The following is a 22681-nucleotide window of genomic DNA, read 5'->3' on the forward strand; positions in this document are numbered from 1 at the left end:
GGAGGGAGATTGCACAGCCGGCGGGAGGGAGCTGCTGGACCACGCGAAAGGTGCTGGGGGTGGGAGGATGGCAAGGAGAAGACGCTGAAGCAGCCTGAAGGGAATTGGGGAAGAGATAGTGGGGAGAAGACACTGGGAAATGGGGAAGAGAGAGTGGGGAGAAGACTCTGGGAAATGGGGAAGAGAGAATGGGGAGAATACACTGAAGGAAAATGAGGAAGAAAGAGTGGGGAGAAGACGCTGAAGGGAAATGGGGAAGAGAGAGTGGGGAGAAGACGCTAAAGAGAAATGGGGAAGAGAGAGAGAGTGGGGAGAAGACGCTGAAGGGAATGGGTAAGAGAGAGTGGGGAGAAGACGCTGGAAGAGAAGAAGACAGAGATGCCAGACTATGGGGGAGTGGAGGGAAGAAGATGGGTGCGAGACCAATTGGGGGGGGTGAAGGGAGAGGCACAGTAACAGAGCAAATGGAAGGCGCAGAGAGAAGACAGACAGTGGATGGAAGGAATTAAATGAAAAGATGAGGGAAGCAGAAACCAGACAACAAAGGTAGAAAAATAATTTTGTGTTTATAAAAATTTATAAACAAAGCCCTGCCAGCTGAACATGTCTTTCTCTAGTTCAACAGCCAGAACTTTGATTTATAAGGAAGGAATAAGCTAAATATTGCAGTACTGAGGCTTGTATGGATGCTGCGGGGACAGGGTGGAGACAGTGGGGACGGGACATGGCAGGGACAGTGGTCGCGGGGACAGGGTGGTGACAGGGACAAATTTTTTCCCCTTGTCATTCTCTAATTGTGAGTGTCAATTGGTACAGAGAAAGTACCTGCAAATAATAAATAAATATAAACCACTTGCTTGCTTGTTTGTTTATTTCTCACTCATCCTTACCAGGGTGAGTTCCACATTAACATACAAAATAAAAGATTTATATTTATCATACAAAACACTTCAAAGATGCACTATAACAAATTACATATAACTTACACGTCGTATCAACGACGAAAACCCACACGTATATCAAAATATAAAATTCCATAAGGCATAAAAGATGCCTCAATAAGAGACCAAATAAAACAGACCAGACCATCGAACACCTCCGTGACCAGCACTCAGCATTCAAGAGTCATCACTCCTTCTCCTTTAGCCAAACTCAGACCCATAGAAAGGCAATATATAACACCCACTACCCTTTACCCTTTTGTCACTTTCCTCTCCACCAATTCCTTACCTAGCCAATCACTTTAGGGCTTGTATCATGGCACTCAGTTTATTTATAAGTTGTCTATGTGGAAATGTGCCAGAATCTGTGCTAAAATCTAAGTACACCACCTCCAGTTCTCTCCCTTGATTTAACTCTAAAGTCACCCAAAGAAATTAATCAGATTTGTCAGACCAGAAACCTGATCTATTGGCACCCTTGAGGACTTTAGTGACTATTAAGGAACTATAGAAGCCCCAGTTTTTCATTTTTTTATTAACTTTTTATTGGAAAAGAAAAAGTACACCAACATACAAATTGCCTCCAGCAATACGCTACTTAAACAAATTAACAATTTCCGTATAACTAGTTTGTCAGATTTCTTGTTTATATTCCCTAAAATCCCCCTCCCCCGGGAAGCTTTCCTATGTCTGTTATCCCCTAGATCTACTCAGCTGCTTCTTCCTTCATCCATTCCTGAAATGGCTCCCACACTTCAAAGAATTGTCCTGTTGATGTAACGAGCTCTCCCTCTTCGATATACGAAGTCTCTCTAAACTTCTCTGTACCAAATTCTTCTATTTTTCTTTGGAGTTCCTTTCTATATCAATTCCTGTAAACCGTGCCGAGCTCTACTTCTGTGGAGATGATGCGGTATACAAACCTTAGTTTAGACCCTATGAAGGCTATAATTTCACTTATTTTGTAAATAGCCCAGATAAAATTTTAATCACATTTTCCATTTTAGGGGCATGTATAAATGTCCAGCAGTGAGCTATCTCACTTAATAAGAACAGCCATACTGGGTCAGACCAATGGTCCATCTAGACTACTTTCCTGTTTCCAATAATGGCCAATCCAGGTCACTGTACCTGACAAAAACCCAAATCGTAACAACATTCCATGCCTAGGATCGTAATATCCCTCCTTAATAATTTTTTAAAACTCGGATGGTAACATGGCTGCTTCCTCATCGGCCAATGCAACTTCTCCTATGATTTAATGTTTTTGAGATTTAACACCCCCCCCCCCCCTCCTTTTTTAGCACTGGCTGTGGCGGTAACAGTTCTGACACTTATAGGAATTCTATGAGCATCGGTGCTGTTTCTGTCATGGCCGGTGCTAAAAACTGCACTATAGTTTTGTAAAAGGGGGGGAAATCTGTTCCTAAACCTATGCAACCACCCTCTGTTTTCTATAAAAGGATTGGTCTCTTCTTCATTTCCATCTTTCTTTTGAAAGTTTTTACATAGGCTTACGGCTTTTTGCCATAATAAGTTGTTGTCAGTGGGTATCCTCTTTCTATTCATATCTTCCAACTAGAAATTTAAGGCTTTTCTACCTTCATTAACGCTTTATTAGTAACTTTTGTAGTTTGAGGTACCACAGAAAAACTAGCATGAATTTTTTTTTCTTTGTTCATCACTTCATGAATGGAAGATTCGTTCTTTCCATGCAACCTGACAATCTCTACATACAAGTTTTTTTTCTGTTTCAATCATATCCAGAATTTTCACAATCTCACTAATGGAAAGAACATCACAGCTTCTCTTAGGCTTAGAAACACAACCAACATCTATTCTCTTATTATTTGGGGCCGTTCTGAAAGGCTTTCTGAACACTGTGACCAACAAAAATGCTAGAAGCCAGCAGCGACCAGGTCTTCAAAATGATTCAAACCATTCATGTGGACTGAGCTCCCCCTTCTGACATCACTTCCGGTTTGTGGGACCAGGAAATGAAGTCGGGGGAAAACTGAGTCCAGTGAGAGCAGTGGGCAGGAGATGCTGCTCACTGGTGGTGGAGGTATGCTAGGTGGGCACAGATACAGTGGGGTAGAGTTCAGGTGGCGGGCAGGAGTGCTCAGTGCTAGGGTGGCAGTAAACTGCAGATAATTGAAACCACGGATACTGGGCCTTCCTGTCTAGGGTTAAATGGCTAATTCTCTTTTTGGAGAAGAAGGTGAATAGTGGAATACCAGAGGAATTTGTCCTGGGACGGGTGTTTTTTAACATACTTTTAAATAATCTGGAAATGGGAACAATAAAGGAGAGGTGTTCAGATTATTCAAAGTTAAATTGTGTGGGAATTTTGAGAAATTGCAGGAAGACCTTGGAAGACTAGACATCCAAATGAGAGATGAAATTTAATGTGGAGAAGTTGAAACTGTTGCACATAGAGAAGACTAATCCAAATTATAGCTACACAACGCTAAGTTCCACATTAGAAGTCATCACCCAGATTTAGGATCTAGGGGTCATTGTGGAAAACGCCATAAATCTTTCCTTCACCTTCAACTTAGATTATGCCTGGAACATGAATTGCCAATGAACTTGATGAAAGACCTTTTATTTTGTGTCATCACTCAGGCTTCAAATCAAATTAAATATCTTAATGATATTGTTTGATGCATGAAGACCAATCAGGTTTCATCTCTGGCAAATAAGCAATCACAAAATGAAGATCTGGAAACAGTGTGCCTGTACCTTGGCCAATAATTTGGCATCTAAATTTATCAGGAAGATGGGTTGGAAGGAACTAGGCAAGCTTAGGTCTTTACTTGGCTTTGGTAGCACTAACTGCCATATTTTCAGTGGGTGATAGGCATTCTACCCCAAATTATCGAATTGAACATATTCATTAAAAGCTCCACCAAAGTCCCCTTGAATTTTTTAAATTATTCTTCCCTTACCTTGCTGGCAGTTGATTGTCTTTTTTTTTTGTCCCCAAATGAAAGCAGTTTGTGATAGCACCTCCCACACGAAGAAGTGCTCTATATGTTCCCGCAGAGGCCTTGATGAAGCTGGCATATGTAAATTTTGCTCGTGGCAAAATAATCAGGCACTGTTGGGAGAATTCTCCATTCGCATTTGGCTTTAACTGCAAACAAGGAGGGTTTCCCCTTTGGCCATGAGATCAGGGGGTTCTTGTTGGCTGCATCTGTCTGTGGTGAGGATTCGCTGTGAACAGGTGGTTCCCTGGACATCGTGTCAGCTCCTTCTGGAGATTCTCTTTCTGCCACGGTTTTGTTATCTGGGGCTTCCCCATCCCTTGCGCTTCAGGGGAACCTTTTTCAGCAGCAAATTCCACCATCTTGTCTGAGTCATCTTCAGAGCTCCTGCCTCAGAGGCAGGAACAGGCTGCACAGACCTCTGGAGTAAAGCATGTGTCCCTCCCAGCTCTGGGTTTTTCTCTTGACTTTATGCTGGCAATGTATAGGACCCATTGCATGCATTATGCTGGCAATCCTTCATCCCCCCTCCCCCCCCCCCTTGCTGACTTCTGGTACTTTGGGAGCCTCGGGGCAAGTTCTCCTCTCCTTCCAAACAGTTATATGTTCACAATCCTTTATCCAAAATGCTAGGGACCAGACACAGCCATCCATCCACATTTGGTCAGTAAATGTGTACCTGATGGCTGGCAAACCACCCTGCTAATAGCTCTGCCTTGAAATCATCAGGCAGCCCTAATAAGTTGTTCACATATACCAAGTAGCTCTATGCAAATATTTAATAGCAGTGGTAGAAGTAATGTAATGAAGTCCAAGAAGTATATAAAAGGACCCTATATGGAGAAAGCAGTAGCAGAGATGTAATGCTCAGCCCCAGGATAGACCGGAGTATTCAACTTGGCACTCAAGCCAAGACACTCCCTGCCTCTCTGTCTTCTGCAAATTGTCTGTACAGAGGGGCTGCCAGGTGCTTTCCTATGAGGCTGCTACCTAATCTGAGTTAATGCCAGCTGATTCCTCCAGAGAACACGAGGAAAAGAACAGCATTAGACATTTAAATGCATCTATTTACAAATGGGCTCCTGTAACGAGTTTAACTAATGCAGTTTGCTGTAAGTACTAAGATCTCATTTGCTCATATCAGGTAGCATCCTAGCTATGGAAAGATGAAACACATAGGATCAGTGGATACAGTTTTAATTATATGTGCATTTTAAGAAACAGAAAACACGTCCTGTAAAAAAAAAAATGAGTATTTCTTTATTGCACAGGTTATTGAAGATCCCTTGCAAATCCAGCGACTTAGATATGCCTTTGAGTCAGATAATGGATTGCTGGGTAAGTAGATTGAACGTGCTTACCTTGTACATAGTTTCTCTTGTTGTGTACATCTTGCATTGGGATTCAAAAAAGAAATGAAATGGATTGCAGCAAGTTTTGTCTGAATGTTTCCTAGCAATTTAGATGAAAGATTGTCACAGTGGGAGTCCAGGTTTAAGTTTTACTGTGTTTTCCCTACCCAAATTGTCCCACTGTAGGAAAGAATGTATTCCATATCCACTTGCTGTAAATTAGGAAAGACTCAATGGGAAATGAAACAAAAGAGGTATTCCCACTTCTATAGCAAAGAACGAAAACCTCATTTGTGAAAGTCTTCCTGGGTAGAATACAAAAATCTAAATATATCGGAAAGTACGATGTCAGATATTAAATATCAAAATTAATTTATTTTTTTTTAAACTTTTGAATTTTTGAAATTTTATAGGAGAAAATCAGTAGAGGGGACTCACCAGCAGGTTCCTCGTGAATCACACCCTCTGCTCAAAAAAATCACGGGTCTGCTACTACATCATTATTCTCCATAACGTTGTTTTTTTTTTTTTTTTATTGTAGCATTAATTGTTACTATAAATAGCCATATTCATCCAGGAAGACTTTTTTTTCTGAAAAATCAGCGAAGCTGAAACTTAATAAACTTGAAAACTCTTATCAGAATTCAACAGTTATACTGTCCGTTTTCACAAAATGCAAAACGAGTTGCAGGAGTCACTTTGCTTTTTCAATGTTGCCTTCTTTTTCCCCCCCATATCTACTTAGCCACATTGCTGGAGCTTTTACAGTATAAAGAGTAATGTGTGTCCTGCTGTCCTACTTGATTTCCAGCTAGCTCTGTCAGTTCTGGCAATGTAGCTCCTAGGAATGGAAGAGACCTTCCTTCTCTCCCCCAGGCGGGATCCACTATACTTTGATCACTTTAGACTAGGGTTTCTCAACCCAGTCCCAGGGACACACCCAACCACTCAGGTTTTCAGGATACCCACAATGAATATGCACGTGATTAATTTGCGTGCATTGTTTCCATTGATTGCAATTCTATCTCATGCATATTCATTGTGTATATTTTGAAAATCAAATTGGTTGGGTGTGTCCTGAGGACTGGGTTGAGAACCCCTGCTTTAAACAAATGTTTGTCTGACAAATGCCCTTAAAATCTCCAGGGACAGAGATTCCTAATAATTCTTTGAATGTATTCCAGTGCTGGGCTAGCCCCAAAGAAAAAAAAAAGGTTTACAAGTGTCCAACCTCAACAATAAAGGAGAGGTGTTCAGATTATTCAAAGTTAAATTGTGTGGGAATTGTGAGAAATTGCAGGAAGACCTTGGAAGACTAGGCATTCAAATGAAAATTGAAATTTAATGGGGAGAAGTTGAAACTGATGCACATAGAGAAGACTAACCCACCCCTACTCCACCACTACATTTTAAACTCATTACTACAAGTGCCTTTAATTCCCCCTTCTGTATTTGAACATTAACATCAAGTCACCTCTTTTAAAGGTTAAAGAAATCCAGTGTCTTTGGCCTTGTCTTCTAGTTCATAGCATCTAAGCATCACTGTGTGTTGAAAATGATATTGTCCCTTTTCATTGTACTAATCCAGAGTTATTTTAGATTAGCAGTCAGGAGAGATGCTCGTTCTCCATCAGGTCAGCATCGACTGAGCAGGATTTTGCCTAAGAGTACTGTAGAGAAGTTAGCTGTGAATTTGGATTGTCCAGACAGTTGCAGTACAGGACAGATTGAGTCACTCCTGCAAAATATTGTAAGTCATCGAGCAAGTAGAGTTCTGGGTCAGTGCTAATTTTACATTTGTTCACATGGTTCACAGAACACAGTTCATGCCTTAATACATATTAAGGTTTCCCCCAAAAATGTTTTGAATATGTCTTTCTATAGCTTTGATGCACCATAGCAACCATGTGGACAGCAGCCGCTGTTACCAGTGTGTCAAGTTCCTTGTTACGCTTGCCCAAAAGTAAGTAACCATCAAAAAGAATATATACTGTACATTCAAAGCAAACCACAGTAGAGTAGTTGCATTACACTAAGTTATTACAGCTGACTGAAAGAAAATTAGATTCATGCACAAGGATGGCCTAAGGGAAAACGGTGCTTTGTAGAAGAACCAGAAATCGCTTGCTCCCTACCTGTTACAACAAGTAAAATAATCATTCCCTAATCTGCTTATGTCAGCAGTAGGAGAGAAGCACTGTTTGCTTCCTCTACGTACTTCATTATGAAATATGAACTGTATGGGGCTAGCAGGTCTCACAAAACTAGGGGAAGTCAGAGTATAACCAAAGGAAAAGGCAACATAGCAAGGGGAAGTAGGGGAAGGATCTCTCTCAGGGGAGACGCAAAAGACTGGGCAGTGCCACTGCTGGCTTCTTATGTATGGTGCTCTGTAATAATAATAATAATAATAACAGTTTATATACCGCAGGACTGTGAACAGTCCCACAAATGCCTTCTGTATTCATGCATGCCCTTAAGTGGTATTTAAATATATTATGATAAACTTTATTTATTTTATTATAAGAGATCAGATCTTGGACCTTCTCCTTAGCACTTAAAGTAGGGTCCCAGTAAGTGCATCACAGAGCTAATAAAAAGCAAAATAATGTGGGTGGAATAAAGAAAGGCAATTCATGAATTTTGTGGTGTGGAAATCCAACAATTTATTTATTCTTGTTCCCTGTGCAGCGGTGGTCCAGCTCCCTGCCGTTCTCTTTTGAAGAGTTCTCTGCTCTCACAGCAGCTCTAGCAAGGGCTCGGCAGGAGATCTGAAGGCCCTTTCATGCCGTGCACCCAGGGTAAAGCCAGAAATTAGAGAGAAAAATAACCAGGGCAGAGGGGAAGAGATCTATTTCACTTTGAAGTCTGCCAGGTGGAAGTGCCTCATTAGCATCTCCCTTAGTACCATTATCCAAACATTTAACATCCAGTAATTCAACTATTTCCATTTCATGTCCTGCATATCCATGCTTATTGTACTAACCATGTTGGTGTAAAACACAATTCTGTCTTACTTTCTAAGGTGCTCTGCTGCTAAAGATTACTTTAAGGAGAGTTCACATCACTGGAGCTGGGCTGTGCAGTGGCTACAGAAGAAGGTACCTCTTTGCCATCTTTCTAGTAGCCCAGTTTACTCAAAAGGGTCCAATGAAGAGCGAATAAAATGGTTAAGGGGCTGGAGGAGTTGCCGTACAGTGAAAGATTAGAGAAATTGGCCTCTTCTCCCTTGAAAAGAGGAGACTGAGAGGGGACATGATCGAAACATTCAAGATAATGAAGGGAATAGACTTAGTAGATAAAGACAGGTTGTTCACCCTCTCTAAGGTAGAGAGAACGAGAGGGCACTCTCTAAAGTGAAAAGGGGATGGATTCCGTACAAACGTAAGGAAGTTCTTCTTCACCCAGAGAGTGGTGGAAATCTGGAATACTCTTCCAGAGGCTGTTATAGGGGAAAGCACCCTCCAGGGATTCTAGACAAAGTTAGACAAGTTCCTTTGACCTAAGGGCCACCGCGTGAGCGGACTGCTGGGCACGGTGGACCACTGGTCTGACCCAGCAGTGGCAATTCTTATGTTCACTCATTCCATACCTGTGAAAAGAATCCCTGCACACTGTGTCTGAATGCTATGTAATTACAGGATATTAGAAAGTGTGTAAATGCTGTTAATTATTTTTTAAACTATAGATTAGTTTTCAGATATGAAACTGCATTCTTGTTTTCTGTATTGCTATTAATGCCTCACCACATCTCTCATAAGGTTTTTTGCCAAGTTTGAGACTATTGTAGCACAAAAGCATTGTTTATATCTGTCTATTAGGCTCCAGCTTTTAATAATAATAATTTTAAAATCTGTTAGCATTTTGTATGAGGTTGTATTGTCTAGTCCAGTGGTCCCAAACCCTGTCCTGGAGGACCACCAGGCCAGTCAGGTTTTCAAGCTAGCCCTAATGAATATGCATGAGAGAGATTTGCATATAATAGAAGTGGCAGGCATGCAAATCTGCCCCATGCATATTCATTAGGGCTAGCCTGAAAACCCGATTGACCTGGTGGTCCTCCAGGACAGGGACTACTAGTCTAGTCATTATAAGACACGTTATTGCGCAGGAAGTACTTCCTTTAGTGAAGGTATTAAAGACGCCAGTTGAGGTTGCTTTCAGTTGTGCCAGGCCCATGGAAGCTAGTTGTCCTCACCTTGTAGAATGTGTAGCTCTTGACATTTTGTATTTTTGGTTTTTCTGTACTGACCTGCGTACTTGATTCGTTTCTGCATTTAAATTTGTGCAGATGTCTGAACACTACTGGGCTCCACAGAGTAATGTATCTAATGAAACATCAACAGCAAAAACCTTCCAGCGAACAATATCAGCACAGGTACAGTATGTGCGGCATCTTGTAGCTTCAAGTACAGTGTGGAATGTAAGTCATGTGAACAATAGCCTCTAGCTCCAGGGCATTGGATTTGTTGAGGTTTTTCATGGAGGAGACTGGAGAGGGCAGCGGGAGAGGCAGGAGAGAGCAGCCGGAGTGCCGGCAAGTGCAGGAAATTACTCACTGTATGCTCCGACCGCCTCTTCCTGCACTAAGTCGGGCCTTAACCAATCAGGAGCTGCGTGTCAAAGCTGAGATGTCCAGAAAATGAGCTTCTGCCCACTCCATGAGCAGAGTTGCTTCCTGCGCTGCCAGACCACTCTTGGTTCCCCCCTGACTATAGGCATAAGCCACCACCATGGCATTGAAGAGAACCCATACAGCTTTTCCCTCAAGCAGTGATTGTAAAACTGCTAACGTCAACCGAATGGCCCTAGTTTCCAGAAGGTTGATCAACCAGGAGGCCTCCACCGTTGACCAGCTGCCCTGATCCAAATGACCGATACACTGGGCTCCCCAGTCGAGGAGACTGGCGTCTGTAAGAAGAACTATCCACTGGGGCTGATCCAGACTCACCCACTGAATCAGATTGGAAGACTGAAGCCACCAGCACAGGCTGCGTCGAACGATCCCGGGAAGAGGATGTGTGCATGTGAGCCCGAGCTTACCAGACCAATTCCAAGGAGGCTGCCTTTGACCGCAAGACCTGAAGAAACTCCTGCGCCTGGGGGCAATTAGAACCCATCAGGGAATGAAACTGCAGCTGTAACTTCTGCACTTGGGCCTCGGGAAGGAACACCCTCCCTAGAGCAGCTTTAATCATTGAGACAGAGTCAGCTGAATTTTGGAAAGGTTGACCACCCAGCCCAATGACTACAACTGGACGACACAGCCAGTAACTCAGGAGCTCTCCTGAAAGGACTTTGCACGAATCAACCAGTCGTCCAGATAAGGATGAACCAAGATGCCCCCTTTGCGCAAGACTGACACCACAACCATAACCTTGGTGAAGGTACGCAAGGCCATGGCTAGACAAAATGGAAGTGCACAAAATTGATAGTGTTTTCCCAAAATCGGAAAATGAAGGAATTGCTGATGGGAGTCCCAAATGGGAATATGAAGGTAGGACTCCATCAGGTCGAGAGAGAGTCAGAAATTCCCTGGGCTGCACTACTAAAATCCACGTGAAAGGAAGGGACCTTTCAGATCCAGAATAGGACTAAAAGATCCCTTTTTATTGGGCACCACAAAGTAAATGGAGTACCTCCCAATGCGAATCTCTGAAGGAGGCACAGGAACCACTGCCTTGAGTTCTATCAACCGCTGAGGAGTTTGACGAAATGCTACTTCTTCCAAGAGTCTTGACAAGGGGAAGATAGGAAAAGATCTGTCAAGGGTTGGTTGAACTCGAGAGCATACCCATCTCAAATCACCTCCAGGATCCACTGATCTGTCGTGATCTCAGTCCACCCCCAATAAAACTTCCATAAGCGACGCCCACCTGAACCAGGGGAAGGATCTGAGCAGCAGAGGAGAGGGAGAAGGAGTCCCTGGCGAGCACCCTGAAAGAACTGCATCCACTGAAAGAAACAACGATGGGAGGAAGGCCCCACCAAAAGCACTTGACCAAGTCTATACCAGCAAAACTCCTGACAATGACCTGGACCCAGATCCTCTCTAGTTGACTGCCGAGGTTTGTCCTCTGGTAAACAGGGCACCTTGGAGTCCACCGCAGCAATTCAGAAGACCAGCTCAGTTGTAAGAGATGCTATTAAACGTGTGTACTGAGGAATCCCCCGAGGAAGGTTTTAGAACCAAAATATCTAAGGGGCAGTATGTTACCTGCATCCTGGCGTCAAGAGTGGAATTTTGACAGCACTGGAGATCTATCGGACAGATAAGTGCAGTTTCACACGTTGGGATTGATAACAGTTGTTAGTGTTAGTATATTCTGTTGTAACTTTTTCACTGAATATTTTACAATTATTCAATTTAAAAGCAAGGATCATAAAACACAATAAAATTTAGATAGGGAGGTTGGAGGGGAGGAACAAATTATTAAAAAAGATAGGGATTGGTGAAGCGGGTTCTGAAGTAGCTGTGCGCTATAAGAGGCCCCATGATCCCACTCCCTAAATTGAATTTCTGATGTTCCTCTCCTGGTTAGTATTAGTTTTTGAAGTTCAAGAAAACTCCCTAGTGCATGGGATATTGAAAAGATAGTCTTGAATAACTATATTTAAAGTTATTTTGGTGTGAAGAGGAAGCGCTTTTTGTATATTAGTGTGGAGTGATTTCACTCGTTTTGAACACTACCTATGTTTCCTTCTTTGCCATATTCACAATAAATATTCATGGGAGAGATTTGCATGCAGTGGAGGCAGTGCAAGCAAATCTCTCGTGGATATACTAAAAACCTGACTGGCAGGGGTGCCTCCAGGACCAGGTTTGGGACCCACTGCCCTAGATAGTTTCCAGAGGGAGGGTGTGCCCATACTTTCCCATGCCAAGTCCAAAGGAAAACTTACCTGATAGTTGAAAGTTGCCCCCTTCCCCAACTCCCTTGCACACATTCACTTCAATAGCAAAAATAAGATAAACAAACATTCCATTGCTTAGGATTCTCACTGTTGGCACCGGGCTGACACTGGTGATTTAACTCTCCCATTATCTTCCTGAACAGGACACGCTGGCTTATGCCACAGCTTTACTGAATGAGAAGGATCAGTCAGGAAGCAGCAATGGTTCTGAGAGCAGTCCAGCCAATGAGAATGGAGAAAGGAATTTACAACAGGTATGAGAACCAGAGCAGCCATAACTGATGGGTCATATATGTGGACAGCCGTTCTATAGCTCCACACCGCTTATTCGTTCTAATGTTCACTGAATTAAGCTTAGGTTAGAAAAAAATTTCATCCAATTCTTGCAACATTCTTTCCCAAACACAGGAAGATAACACATTGCCTGAAATCATCATTTTCTGTTCATAACCTTAGCCCAATTCTGTAAACAAATACCTTCAGTCTGACAAAATGAAATCCTACCTTCTCTGGCTAGGAGCCAGCAACTGGCGCCCAAGAGCCAAAATCAGCCCACCCACTCTTTTTTTTTCTTTTTTGACCAATTTGATAGTGGGGAAAATTGCATTTCTTCCAGCCCACCAACACTAACTCTGCAATTACTATTGAAATGTCGTCATTCAAGGATCAAAATGATCTCCTTTTGACCTGCCCCTATTCGCATGTCATACTGAATATTTTGAGTGTTCAGTGATGATGGGAGAATAACTACAGCCTAGGGATTATTTTAGAGAATGGCACGGGGACAAATTTTTTCCCATCCCTGCGAGTTCTTTTCCTGTTCCTGCCTCATTCCTGCAAGCTCCGTCCTCATCTGCACAAGCCCCAAACACTTTAAAATATTAAGTGTTCGAGGCTTGTGAAGTTAAGGCAGAGCTTAAAGGAATGGGACAGGGACAGGGACAAAACTCGCAACGGCGGGACAGGGAAAAATTTGTTCCCATGTCATTCTCTAGATCAGTGTTCTTTAACACTTTCGGTGAAGAAATATTTTCTGGCATCGCCATGAAATTTCCCACCCCTGATTTTCAACGGATGCCCTCTTGTGGCCGTGGGTCCTTTAAGGAAAAAGAGATCCTCTTCCACCTCGATACGGCCCGTGACATATTTGAACGTCTCGATCAGAGGGGAGACATGATCGAGACATTCAAATATGTCATGGGCCGAATCGAGGTGGAAGAGGATCTCTTTTTCCTTAAAGGACCCACGGCCACAAGAGGGCATCCGTTGAAAATCAGGGGTGGGAAATTTCATGGCGACACCAGAAAATATTTCTTCACCGAAAGGGTGGTTGATCGCTGGAATAATCTTCCACAACAGGTAATTGAGGCCAGCAGCGTGCCAGATTTTAAGAAAAGATGGGATTGGCAGTGGGATCTCTTCATGGAGGTAGTTAGGGGGTGGGCCATTAGTGTGGGCAGACTAGATGGGCCGTGGCCCTTTTCTGCCATCATGTTCTATGTTTCTATTTGGCATGTGGGATCTCTTCATGGAGGTAGTTAGGGGGTGGGCCATTAGTGTGGGCAGACTAGATGGGCCGTGGCCCTTTTCTGCCATCATGTTCTATGTTTCTATTTGGCATGTGGGATCTCTTCATGGAGGTAGTTAGGGGGTGGGCCATTAGTGTTGGCAGACTAGATGGGCCGTGGCCCTTTTCTGCCATCATGTTCTATGTTTCTATTTGGCATGTGGGATCTCTTCATGGAGGTAGTTAGGGGGTGGGCCATTAGTGTGGGCAGACTAGATGGGCCGTGGCCCTTTTCTGCCATCATGTTCTATGTTTCTATTTGGCATGTGGGATCTCTTCATGGAGGTAGTTAGGGGGTGGGCCATTAGTGTGGGCAGACTAGATGGGCCGTGGCCCTTTTCTGCCATCATGTTCTATGTTTCTATTTGGCATGTGGGATCTCTTCATGGAGGTAGTTAGGGGGTGGGCCATTAGTGTGGGCAGACTAGATGGGCCGTGGCCCTTTTCTGCCATCATGTTCTATGTTTCTATTTGGCATGTGGGATCTCTTCATGGAGGTAGTTAGGGGGTGGGCCATTAGTGTGGGCAGACTAGATGGGCCGTGGCCCTTTTCTGCCATCATGTTCTATGTTTCTATTTGGCATGTGGGATCTCTTCATGGAGGTAGTTAGGGGGTGGGCCATTAGTGTGGGCAGACTAGATGGGCCGTGGCCCTTTTCTGCCATCATGTTCTATGTTTCTATTTGGCATGTGGGATCTCTTCATGGAGGTAGTTAGGGGGTGGGCCATTAGTGTGGGCAGACTGGATGGGCCGTGGCCCTTTTCTGCCATCATGTTCTATGTTTCTATTTGGCATGTGGGATCTCTTCATGGAGGTAGTTAGGGGGTGGGCCATTAGTGTGGGCAGACTAGATGGGCCGTGGCCCTTTTCTGCCATCATGTTCTATGTTTCTATTTGGCATGTGGGATCTCTTCATGGAGGTAGTTAGGGGGTGGGCCATTAGTGTGGGCAGACTAGATGGGCCGTGGCCCTTTTCTGCCATCATGTTCTATGTTTCTATTTGGCATGTGGGATCTCTTCATGGAGGTAGTTAGGGGGTGGGCCATTAGTGTGGGCAGACTGGATGGCCCGTGGCCCTTTTCTGCCATCATGTTCTATGTTTCTATTTGGCATGTGGGATCTCTTCATGGAGGTAGTTAGGGGGTGGGCCATTAGTGTGGGCAGACTAGATGGGCCGTGGCCCTTTTCTGCCATCATGTTCTATGTTTCTATTTGGCATGTGGGATCTCTTCATGGAGGTAGTTAGGGGGTGGGCCATTAGTGTGGGCAGACTGGATGGGCCGTGGCCCTTTTCTTCCATCATGTTCTATGTTTCTATTTGGCATGTGGGATCTCTTCATGGAGGTAGTTAGGGGGTGGGCCATTAGTGTGGGCAGACTAGATGGGCCGTGGCCCTTTTCTGCCATCATGTTCTATGTTTCTATTTGGCATGTGGGATCTCTTCATGGAGGTAGTTAGGGGGTGGGCCATTAGTGTGGGCAGACTAGATGGGCCGTGGCCCTTTTCTGCCATCATGTTCTATGTTTCTATTTGGCATGTGGGATCTCTTCATGGAGGTAGTTAGGGGGTGGGCCATTAGTGTGGGCAGACTAGATGGGCCGTGGCCCTTTTCTGCCATCATGTTCTATGTTTCTATTTGGCATGTGGGATCTCTTCATGGAGGTAGTTAGGGGGTGGGCCATTAGTGTGGGCAGACTAGATGGGCCGTGGCCCTTTTCTGCCATCATGTTCTATGTTTCTATTTGGCATGTGGGATCTCTTCATGGAGGTAGTTAGGGGGTGGGCCATTAGTGTGGGCAGACTAGATGGGCCGTGGCCCTTTTCTGCCATCATGTTCTATGTTTCTATTTGGCATGTGGGATCTCTTCATGGAGGTAGTTAGGGGGTGGGCCATTAGTGTGGGCAGACTAGATGGGCCGTGGCCCTTTTCTGCCATCATGTTCTATGTTTCTATTTGGCATGTGGGATCTCTTCATGGAGGTAGTTAGGGGGTGGGCCATTAGTGTGGGCAGACTAGATGGGCCGTGGCCCTTTTCTGCCATCATGTTCTATGTTTCTATTTGGCATGTGGGATCTCTTCATGGAGGTAGTTAGGGGGTGGGCCATTAGTGTGGGCAGACTGGATGGGCCGTGGCCCTTTTCTGCCATCATGTTCTATGTTTCTGTTTGGCATGTGGGAGCTCTTCATGGAGGTAGTTAGGGGGTGGGCCATTAGTGTGGGCAGACTAGATGGGCCGTGGCCCTTTTCTGCCATCATGTTCTATGTTTCTATTTGGCATGTGGGATCTCTTCATGGAGGTAGTTAGGGGGTGGGCCATTAGTGTGGGCAGACTAGATGGGCCGTGGCCCTTTTCTGCCATCATGTTCTATGTTTCTATTTGGCATGTGGGATCTCTTCATGGAGGTAGTTAGGGGGTGGGCCATTAGTGTGGGCAGACTAGATGGGCCGTGGCCCTTTTCTGCCATCATGTTCTATGTTTCTATTTGGCATGTGGGATCTCTTCATGGAGGTAGTTAGGGGGTGGGCCATTAGTGTGGGCAGACTAGATGGGCCGTGGCCCTTTTCTGCCATCATGTTCTATGTTTCTATTTGGCATGTGGGATCTCTTCATGGAGGTAGTTAGGGGGTGGGCCATTAGTGTGGGCAGACTAGATGGGCCGTGGCCCTTTTCTGCCATCATGTTCTATGTTTCTATTTGGCATGTGGGATCTCTTCATGGAGGTAGTTAGGGGGTGGGCCATTAGTGTGGGCAGACTAGATGGGCCGTGGCCCTTTTCTGCCATCATGTTCTATGTTTCTATTTGGCATGTGGGATCTCTTCATGGAGGTAGTTAGGGGGTGGGCCATTAGTGTGGGCAGACTAGATGGGCCGTGGCCCTTTTCTGCCATCATGTTCTATGTTTCTATTTGGCATGTGGGATCTCTTCATGGAGGTAGTTAGGGGGTGGGCCATTAGTGTGGGCAGACTGGATGGCCCGTGGCCCTTTTCTGCCATCATGTTCTATGTTTCTATTTGGCATGTGGGATCTCTTCATGGAGGTAGTTAGGGGGTGGGCCATTAGTGTGGGCAGACTAGATGGGCCGTGGCCCTTTTCTGCCATCATGTTCTATGTTTCTATTTGGCATGTGGGATCTCTTCATGGAGGTAGTTAGGGGGTGGGCCATTAGTGTGGGCAGACTGGATGGGCCGTGGCCCTTTTCTGCCATCATGTTCTATGTTTCTATTTGGCATGTGGGATCTCTTCATGGAGGTAGTTAGGGGGTGGGCCATTAGTGTGGGCAGACTAGATGGGCCGTGGCCCTTTTCTGCCATCATGTTCTATGTTTCTATTTGGCATGTGGGATCTCTTCATGGAGGTAGTTAGGGGGTGGGCCATTAGTGTGGGCAGACTAGATGGGCCGTGGCCCTTTTCTGCCATCATGTTCTATGTTTCTATTTGGCAAGTGGGATCTCTTCATGGAGGTAGTTAGGGGGTGGGCCATTAGTGTGGGCAGACTGGATGGGCCGTGGCCCTTTTCTGCCATCATGTTCTATGTTTCTATTTGGCATGTGGGATCTCTTCATGGAGGTAGTTAGGGGGTGGGCCATTAGTGTGGGCAGACTAGATGGGCCGTGGCCCTTTTCTGCCATCATGTTCTATGTTTCTATTTGGCATGTGGGATCTCTTCATGGAGGTAGTTAGGGGGTGGGCCATTAGTGTGGGCAGACTAGATGGGCCGTGGCCCTTTTCTGCCATCATGTTCTATGTTTCTATTTGGCATGTGGGATCTCTTCATGGAGGTAGTTAGGGGGTGGGCCATTAGTGTGGGCAGACTAGATGGGCCGTGGCCCTTTTCTGCCATCATGTTCTATGTTTCTATTTGGCATGTGGGATCTCTTCATGGAGGTAGTTAGGGGGTGGGCCATTAGTGTGGGCAGACTGGATGGCCCGTGGCCCTTTTCTGCCATCATGTTCTATGTTTCTATTTGGCATGTGGGATCTCTTCATGGAGGTAGTTAGGGGGTGGGCCATTAGTGTGGGCAGACTAGATGGGCCGTGGCCCTTTTCTGCCATCATGTTCTATGTTTCTATTTGGCATGTGGGATCTCTTCATGGAGGTAGTTAGGGGGTGGGCCATTAGTGTGGGCAGACTGGATGGGCCGTGGCCCTTTTCTGCCATCATGTTCTATGTTTCTATTTGGCATGTGGGATCTCTTCATGGAGGTAGTTAGGGGGTGGGCCATTAGTGTGGGCAGACTAGATGGGCCGTGGCCCTTTTCTGCCATCATGTTCTATGTTTCTATTTGGCATGTGGGATCTCTTCATGGAGGTAGTTAGGGGGTGGGCCATTAGTGTGGGCAGACTAGATGGGCCGTGGCCCTTTTCTGCCATCATGTTCTATGTTTCTATTTGGCATGTGGGATCTCTTCATGGAGGTAGTTAGGGGGTGGGCCATTAGTGTGGGCAGATTAGATGGGCCGTGGCCCTTTTCTGCCATCATGTTCTATGTTCTATGTTTCTATGTAACCTTTTGACACCTATGGACCAGCGGAAATAAAATAATTATTTTGTGGACCGGCAGTTGAAGAACACTAGGTTAAATTGTGGGCCAGCCCCCACCCATCTCCACCCAATCTCCGCTCCAGACCCCGCCCCCATAATAGTACAAATTGTAGCACCATTTTTTCCATTCATTTTTCATATATACACACTCACACAATATAATCGTATTAACAATACTTAATGGTTAACCACAAAATAAAACTACACAAGGCACACTGTATGCTTCTCAATATTCATTCCTACCAGAACACAGATAACCCCATGCAAATATGGGATGAAAGACTAAAAGTACTAATATATACAAACAAACCCTAAGGTGGAAGACTCCAGAGGAAAAGAAACAAGTGCATTTCTTCCTGAACAGACAGCAGATGTAAATCAATCACTAAATTAAAAAATAAAATCATTTCCCCCACCGTTGTTGTCTTCCTCCCTCCGTCCATGCTGTGCTTTGCCTTCAAGCCTGCCTCCCCTGGTGTTATATTTGGGCCGGCTCCCTCTTCCTCAATGCTGCAGTGCACAAAGCCGTGGGCAGCGGCTCCTTGCGTGTCCCGCGCCTCATCTGGAAGTCTTCCTTCTGACATTGCGCGACGTCAGAGAGAAGGCTTCTGGTTCAAGCGCATGACGCGCGTAGGAGCCTCTGCCCACAGCTTTGTGCACTGCAGCACTGAGGAAGAGAGAGTCGGCCCGAAGACAACGCTGCATCGATCGCACCATGGAGCGGCGGCTGAAGAGCACTGCCTTTGGCTCGATGCATGTGCCAGCCCTGTGGACCGGCAGGAAATTTCTGTGGACCGGCAGTTGAAGAACACTGCTCTAGATTATATTATAGGGTTTTGAATAGATTTAGACTGCTTCCATCTCAATGAGAATAAATTGGCTGTTTGGACCTCTGCCACCCTTTAAGATACCATCCAAAGCCAGGGGGATCATCCTTCTCTCTTCAGACCCCATGACACTTCCATCCCCAACCCAGTAATGATTCCCATTGTAGTCCTAGAACCCTCTTGATTTAGGTTCCTTGTGATCTATTCTCTGAGAGGAGCAGTTGCTTTTGATGTGTGTAATTTTAATGAATATGGTTTTCTTAAAGAGCTGTGAATCGCCCATGATGATTGGGGACCCTAGGAGTGATCTGGATGATGTTGACCCATAGAGTAAATGGAAACATGGAAGAGTTCAACCAGTGCTGTCGTCATTTGAAGCTTCTAGACTCATCACATAAATAGAGGAGCCTGGCTAATGGAATGACTGGGCCATAATCCAGGGCAAGACTGACGAGTTTTGTGTATTATAAAGTTCTGAGAGCGGATTTGAGAACTCTCGCACGAGAGACGATTCTGAAAACCCATGTACTGCTGTGGCTAGTTTGAAAATCAAACCATGGATAAAAATTATTTTTTTGTCAAGATTTTATGAAATAAATAAAAACAAGTGGTTGGAATTTTTAATATGTGAATATTAAGAGTAAATGTAAAACTGTTGATTTTTCTGTAATGCTGCGAAAAGAAGATTTTGTTTTTATACAAAAAAAAAAAGTCTAATCGGATTGCCTTTAGTGTAGAGGGCAACATTTTTAAACTTTCTGATATTAAGTAGGAATATTCAAAATTATGTAAAGATGTGTGATAAAGGCTTGGAACTGCATTGTAAAATAGTAGTTTGAAAATTCAGTTTCTTTGAGATCTGTTGTATTTAATATGTCTCCCAGGCACTGCTCGAGTTAGTTCTGTGACCTGTGAAGGCTGGGATTAACTCTGAGCATTTAATTGTTAGGAGCTTTGCAATCAATGAAAGGTATTTTACGATTCTGAGAAGTGGGGTTGGTTATGGAGAAAGGGGGCTGTTCCTCTGTTAATGTAAGTGACATCTGCCATAAAACTGCCAAATATTTCCAGACAAACAAGAAAAGCACTTTAAGAGAGAATTCTGTTACATTTGGCATCCTTAGATCACCTTTTTTGACACTTGGAGACATATTAAACACTAGGCTTATATGACTTCCAGTAATTTTGCTTATACTTTACAAAAAAAAAAAATTACTGAGAAGGTGTTTGATATCGATTGTACAGGAAATATAATTCATTGAATGAGTGAAGACACTGTGTGAGTTTTAAAAAAAATGTTAGTGCTGAGAGCAGATGATCTGGTTCTGTTTGTAATTTCCTGTTACCAGGAACAATTGATAGGTTTATCCAGAAAGAACTGGAAGCCAGTTTGACTGCATGAACTGAGGTTGTCTTTGCAGTACATTGATCCTCATGTTTTATTTTACTGTGCCAATTTGGGTTGGTTTGTTTTTTTTTATATATGTGTGTGTGTGTATATACATATAGATATATAGATATATATATGTTGTACATTTTTCAACCGAAGTTTGTCAGAATTTCTGCACTGTTTTTGCCTTTATTTAATAATGCTCCTGCCTTAGTTTGAAACCAGAAAATGTACAGAGATGGAGGAAAATCTTAAGGAGTGTCTTGCCTAGGTCCCTCCTCGAAAAAACTAGATCTACTCAGTTTACCAAGTCATGGGCACAAGCAGCCGAAAGTGCCTTTTACTTCATTTATTTTCCTTTGCTTCATCTTGCGATTAGTGCATATTGTCTGCCAGCTAGAGATCCAGTCATTTCATTGTTGCAGAAGGCAACAGGACAGTTTTGGAACCATGTGATGTACTAATGGTTTGAGAGTTTCTGTCCTAGGACTGTACGTAGGTTTGGGGGAGTATTGACACTCTTAATGTGAACCTTCAGAAAGATAAGCTGTAGATTTTGTATTTCCCGTAATCTTTCAGTTTTATTTTATTTTGTCTTAGTACTAAATTTCACTGCAGAATGTTCACACCATTTTAAAGTTATGATTCCTTGAAATAATTGATGAATTTGTTAAAAATATATATATATATATATATATATATATATATATTTCTGCCCCTTCCTCATCTTACACATCCATACCTTGATGCTTTTGATAGTTTGTGAACTTTTTTTTTTTTTGTAGTGAGTGAAATTCATAGTAGGGTGAAATAAACAGAATGAGCTATATCATTGTGACATTTGGGGGTAATTTTATAACAGAGTGCCGAGTTTTAAGTGGGCAAATAAGGTGCCTATTCACACACTTTTATGAAGACACATAAGGTACCTTTAGGGCTCCTTTTACAAAGGTACGCTAGCGGTTTTAGCGCACGTACCAGAATAGCGCGCGCGAGACGAAAAACTACCACCTGCTCAAGAGGAGGCGGTGGCGGCTAGCGCGCGTGGCATTTTAGCGCACACTGTTCCGCGCATTAAGGCCCTAACACATCTTTGTAAAAGGAGCCCTTCGTCTTTAGAAAATTGTGCCTACCTTTATATACCAGCTCTTAAGCAGGTGTAAATGTTCATGCTTAGGCTCATTTAGGCAGGTACTTAATAATTGGTTTTATAATCTTTTTGCATATTTCGTACTCTGCCCACACTCCAGTCCTGTTCACCCCTACCAGCAAAGTATACTCCATGTCAATGTGCATACTTTGACGCTGGTTAAAAATGGATGTGTCCTGTTAGGTAGATACATGGCCCAAGGCACAAAAGTGGCTTTATAATATTACTCCCTTGAAGTGCTCTTTTGTTTCATTATTGGATGGAGGTGGGTGGTGTGAATATTGCTAATCTGTCAGTGTCGCAATTTGGATTTAAAGCTGTCTCTTTCTCGGCCTCCTTCTCAAAGGCCTCCTTTTCCTATTTGAAGAGAGAGAGCTGAATATGTGTTCAAAAAGTAGATTTGTAGGGGAAAATGGTTTATAACAGGGGTGTCCAACCTTTTGGCTTCCCTGGGCCGCATTGCCTGAAAAAAATGTTTCTGGGAACAAGCAAACTTTGCAGCAAGACGGTAAACACCCGGGGGCAGCAGAGGAAAACACTGTATTGCCCTCGACCAGGGCCGCAGAAAATACTTCACGGGGCCACATGCGGCCCTCGGGCCGCAGGTTGGACACCCCTGGTTTATAATTTCCTTTATTGCCTAAATGATTCTTAGTAGCTTAGATCATTTCTAGCCACTTTACAGGGAAAGTGCTGAGTGCCAAAGGGCTCCGACTGTCTTGGCAGTTGGTTTGTAATCTGCCTTGAGAGCAGAGTCATTACATTTCAGGGGCATACTTTTCACTCTGCTCTCCTTTTGGTGTGAAACTCAGATTTCTTTCTCAGCTCTTTTAGGGTTGAAAAAGCTTTTTGCCAGATTTTTCAGGGTTTTTGAGACATTTGGGCAACCTTGGACCTTCTGTTTTGAAGAATGGAATGCAGCATCTAGATTTTAAATGGAAGTACCATCAGTTACAAAGTAAAAGAATAAAATCTTCACCACCTAGTTTGAGCCACCATAATG

The 22681-nt window shown here is 44.0% G+C and overlaps 1 protein-coding gene across 3 annotated transcripts in view; it reads left to right on the top strand.

Moving 5' to 3' along the window:
* USP24 (ubiquitin specific peptidase 24) overlaps positions 1-20394 on the top strand; it is a 245365-nt gene extending 224971 nt beyond the window's left edge. For all 3 annotated transcript variants that reach the window (XM_033915761.1, XM_033915763.1, XM_033915762.1), the window contains exons 62-67: positions 5203-5269; positions 7168-7246; positions 8309-8384; positions 9575-9661; positions 12342-12452; positions 19405-20394. In XM_033915761.1, the coding sequence (XP_033771652.1) occupies positions 5203-5269; positions 7168-7246; positions 8309-8384; positions 9575-9661; positions 12342-12452; positions 19405-19467 (483 nt within the window). In that variant the 3' untranslated portion in view covers positions 19468-20394. The remainder of the gene's footprint in view (positions 1-5202; positions 5270-7167; positions 7247-8308; positions 8385-9574; positions 9662-12341; positions 12453-19404) is intronic.
* Positions 20395-22681: the final 2287 nt, after the last annotated feature.

This window comes from Geotrypetes seraphini, chromosome 12 (genome assembly GCF_902459505.1).
Source record: "Geotrypetes seraphini chromosome 12, aGeoSer1.1, whole genome shotgun sequence".
Lineage (NCBI taxonomy): Eukaryota > Metazoa > Chordata > Amphibia > Gymnophiona > Dermophiidae > Geotrypetes > Geotrypetes seraphini.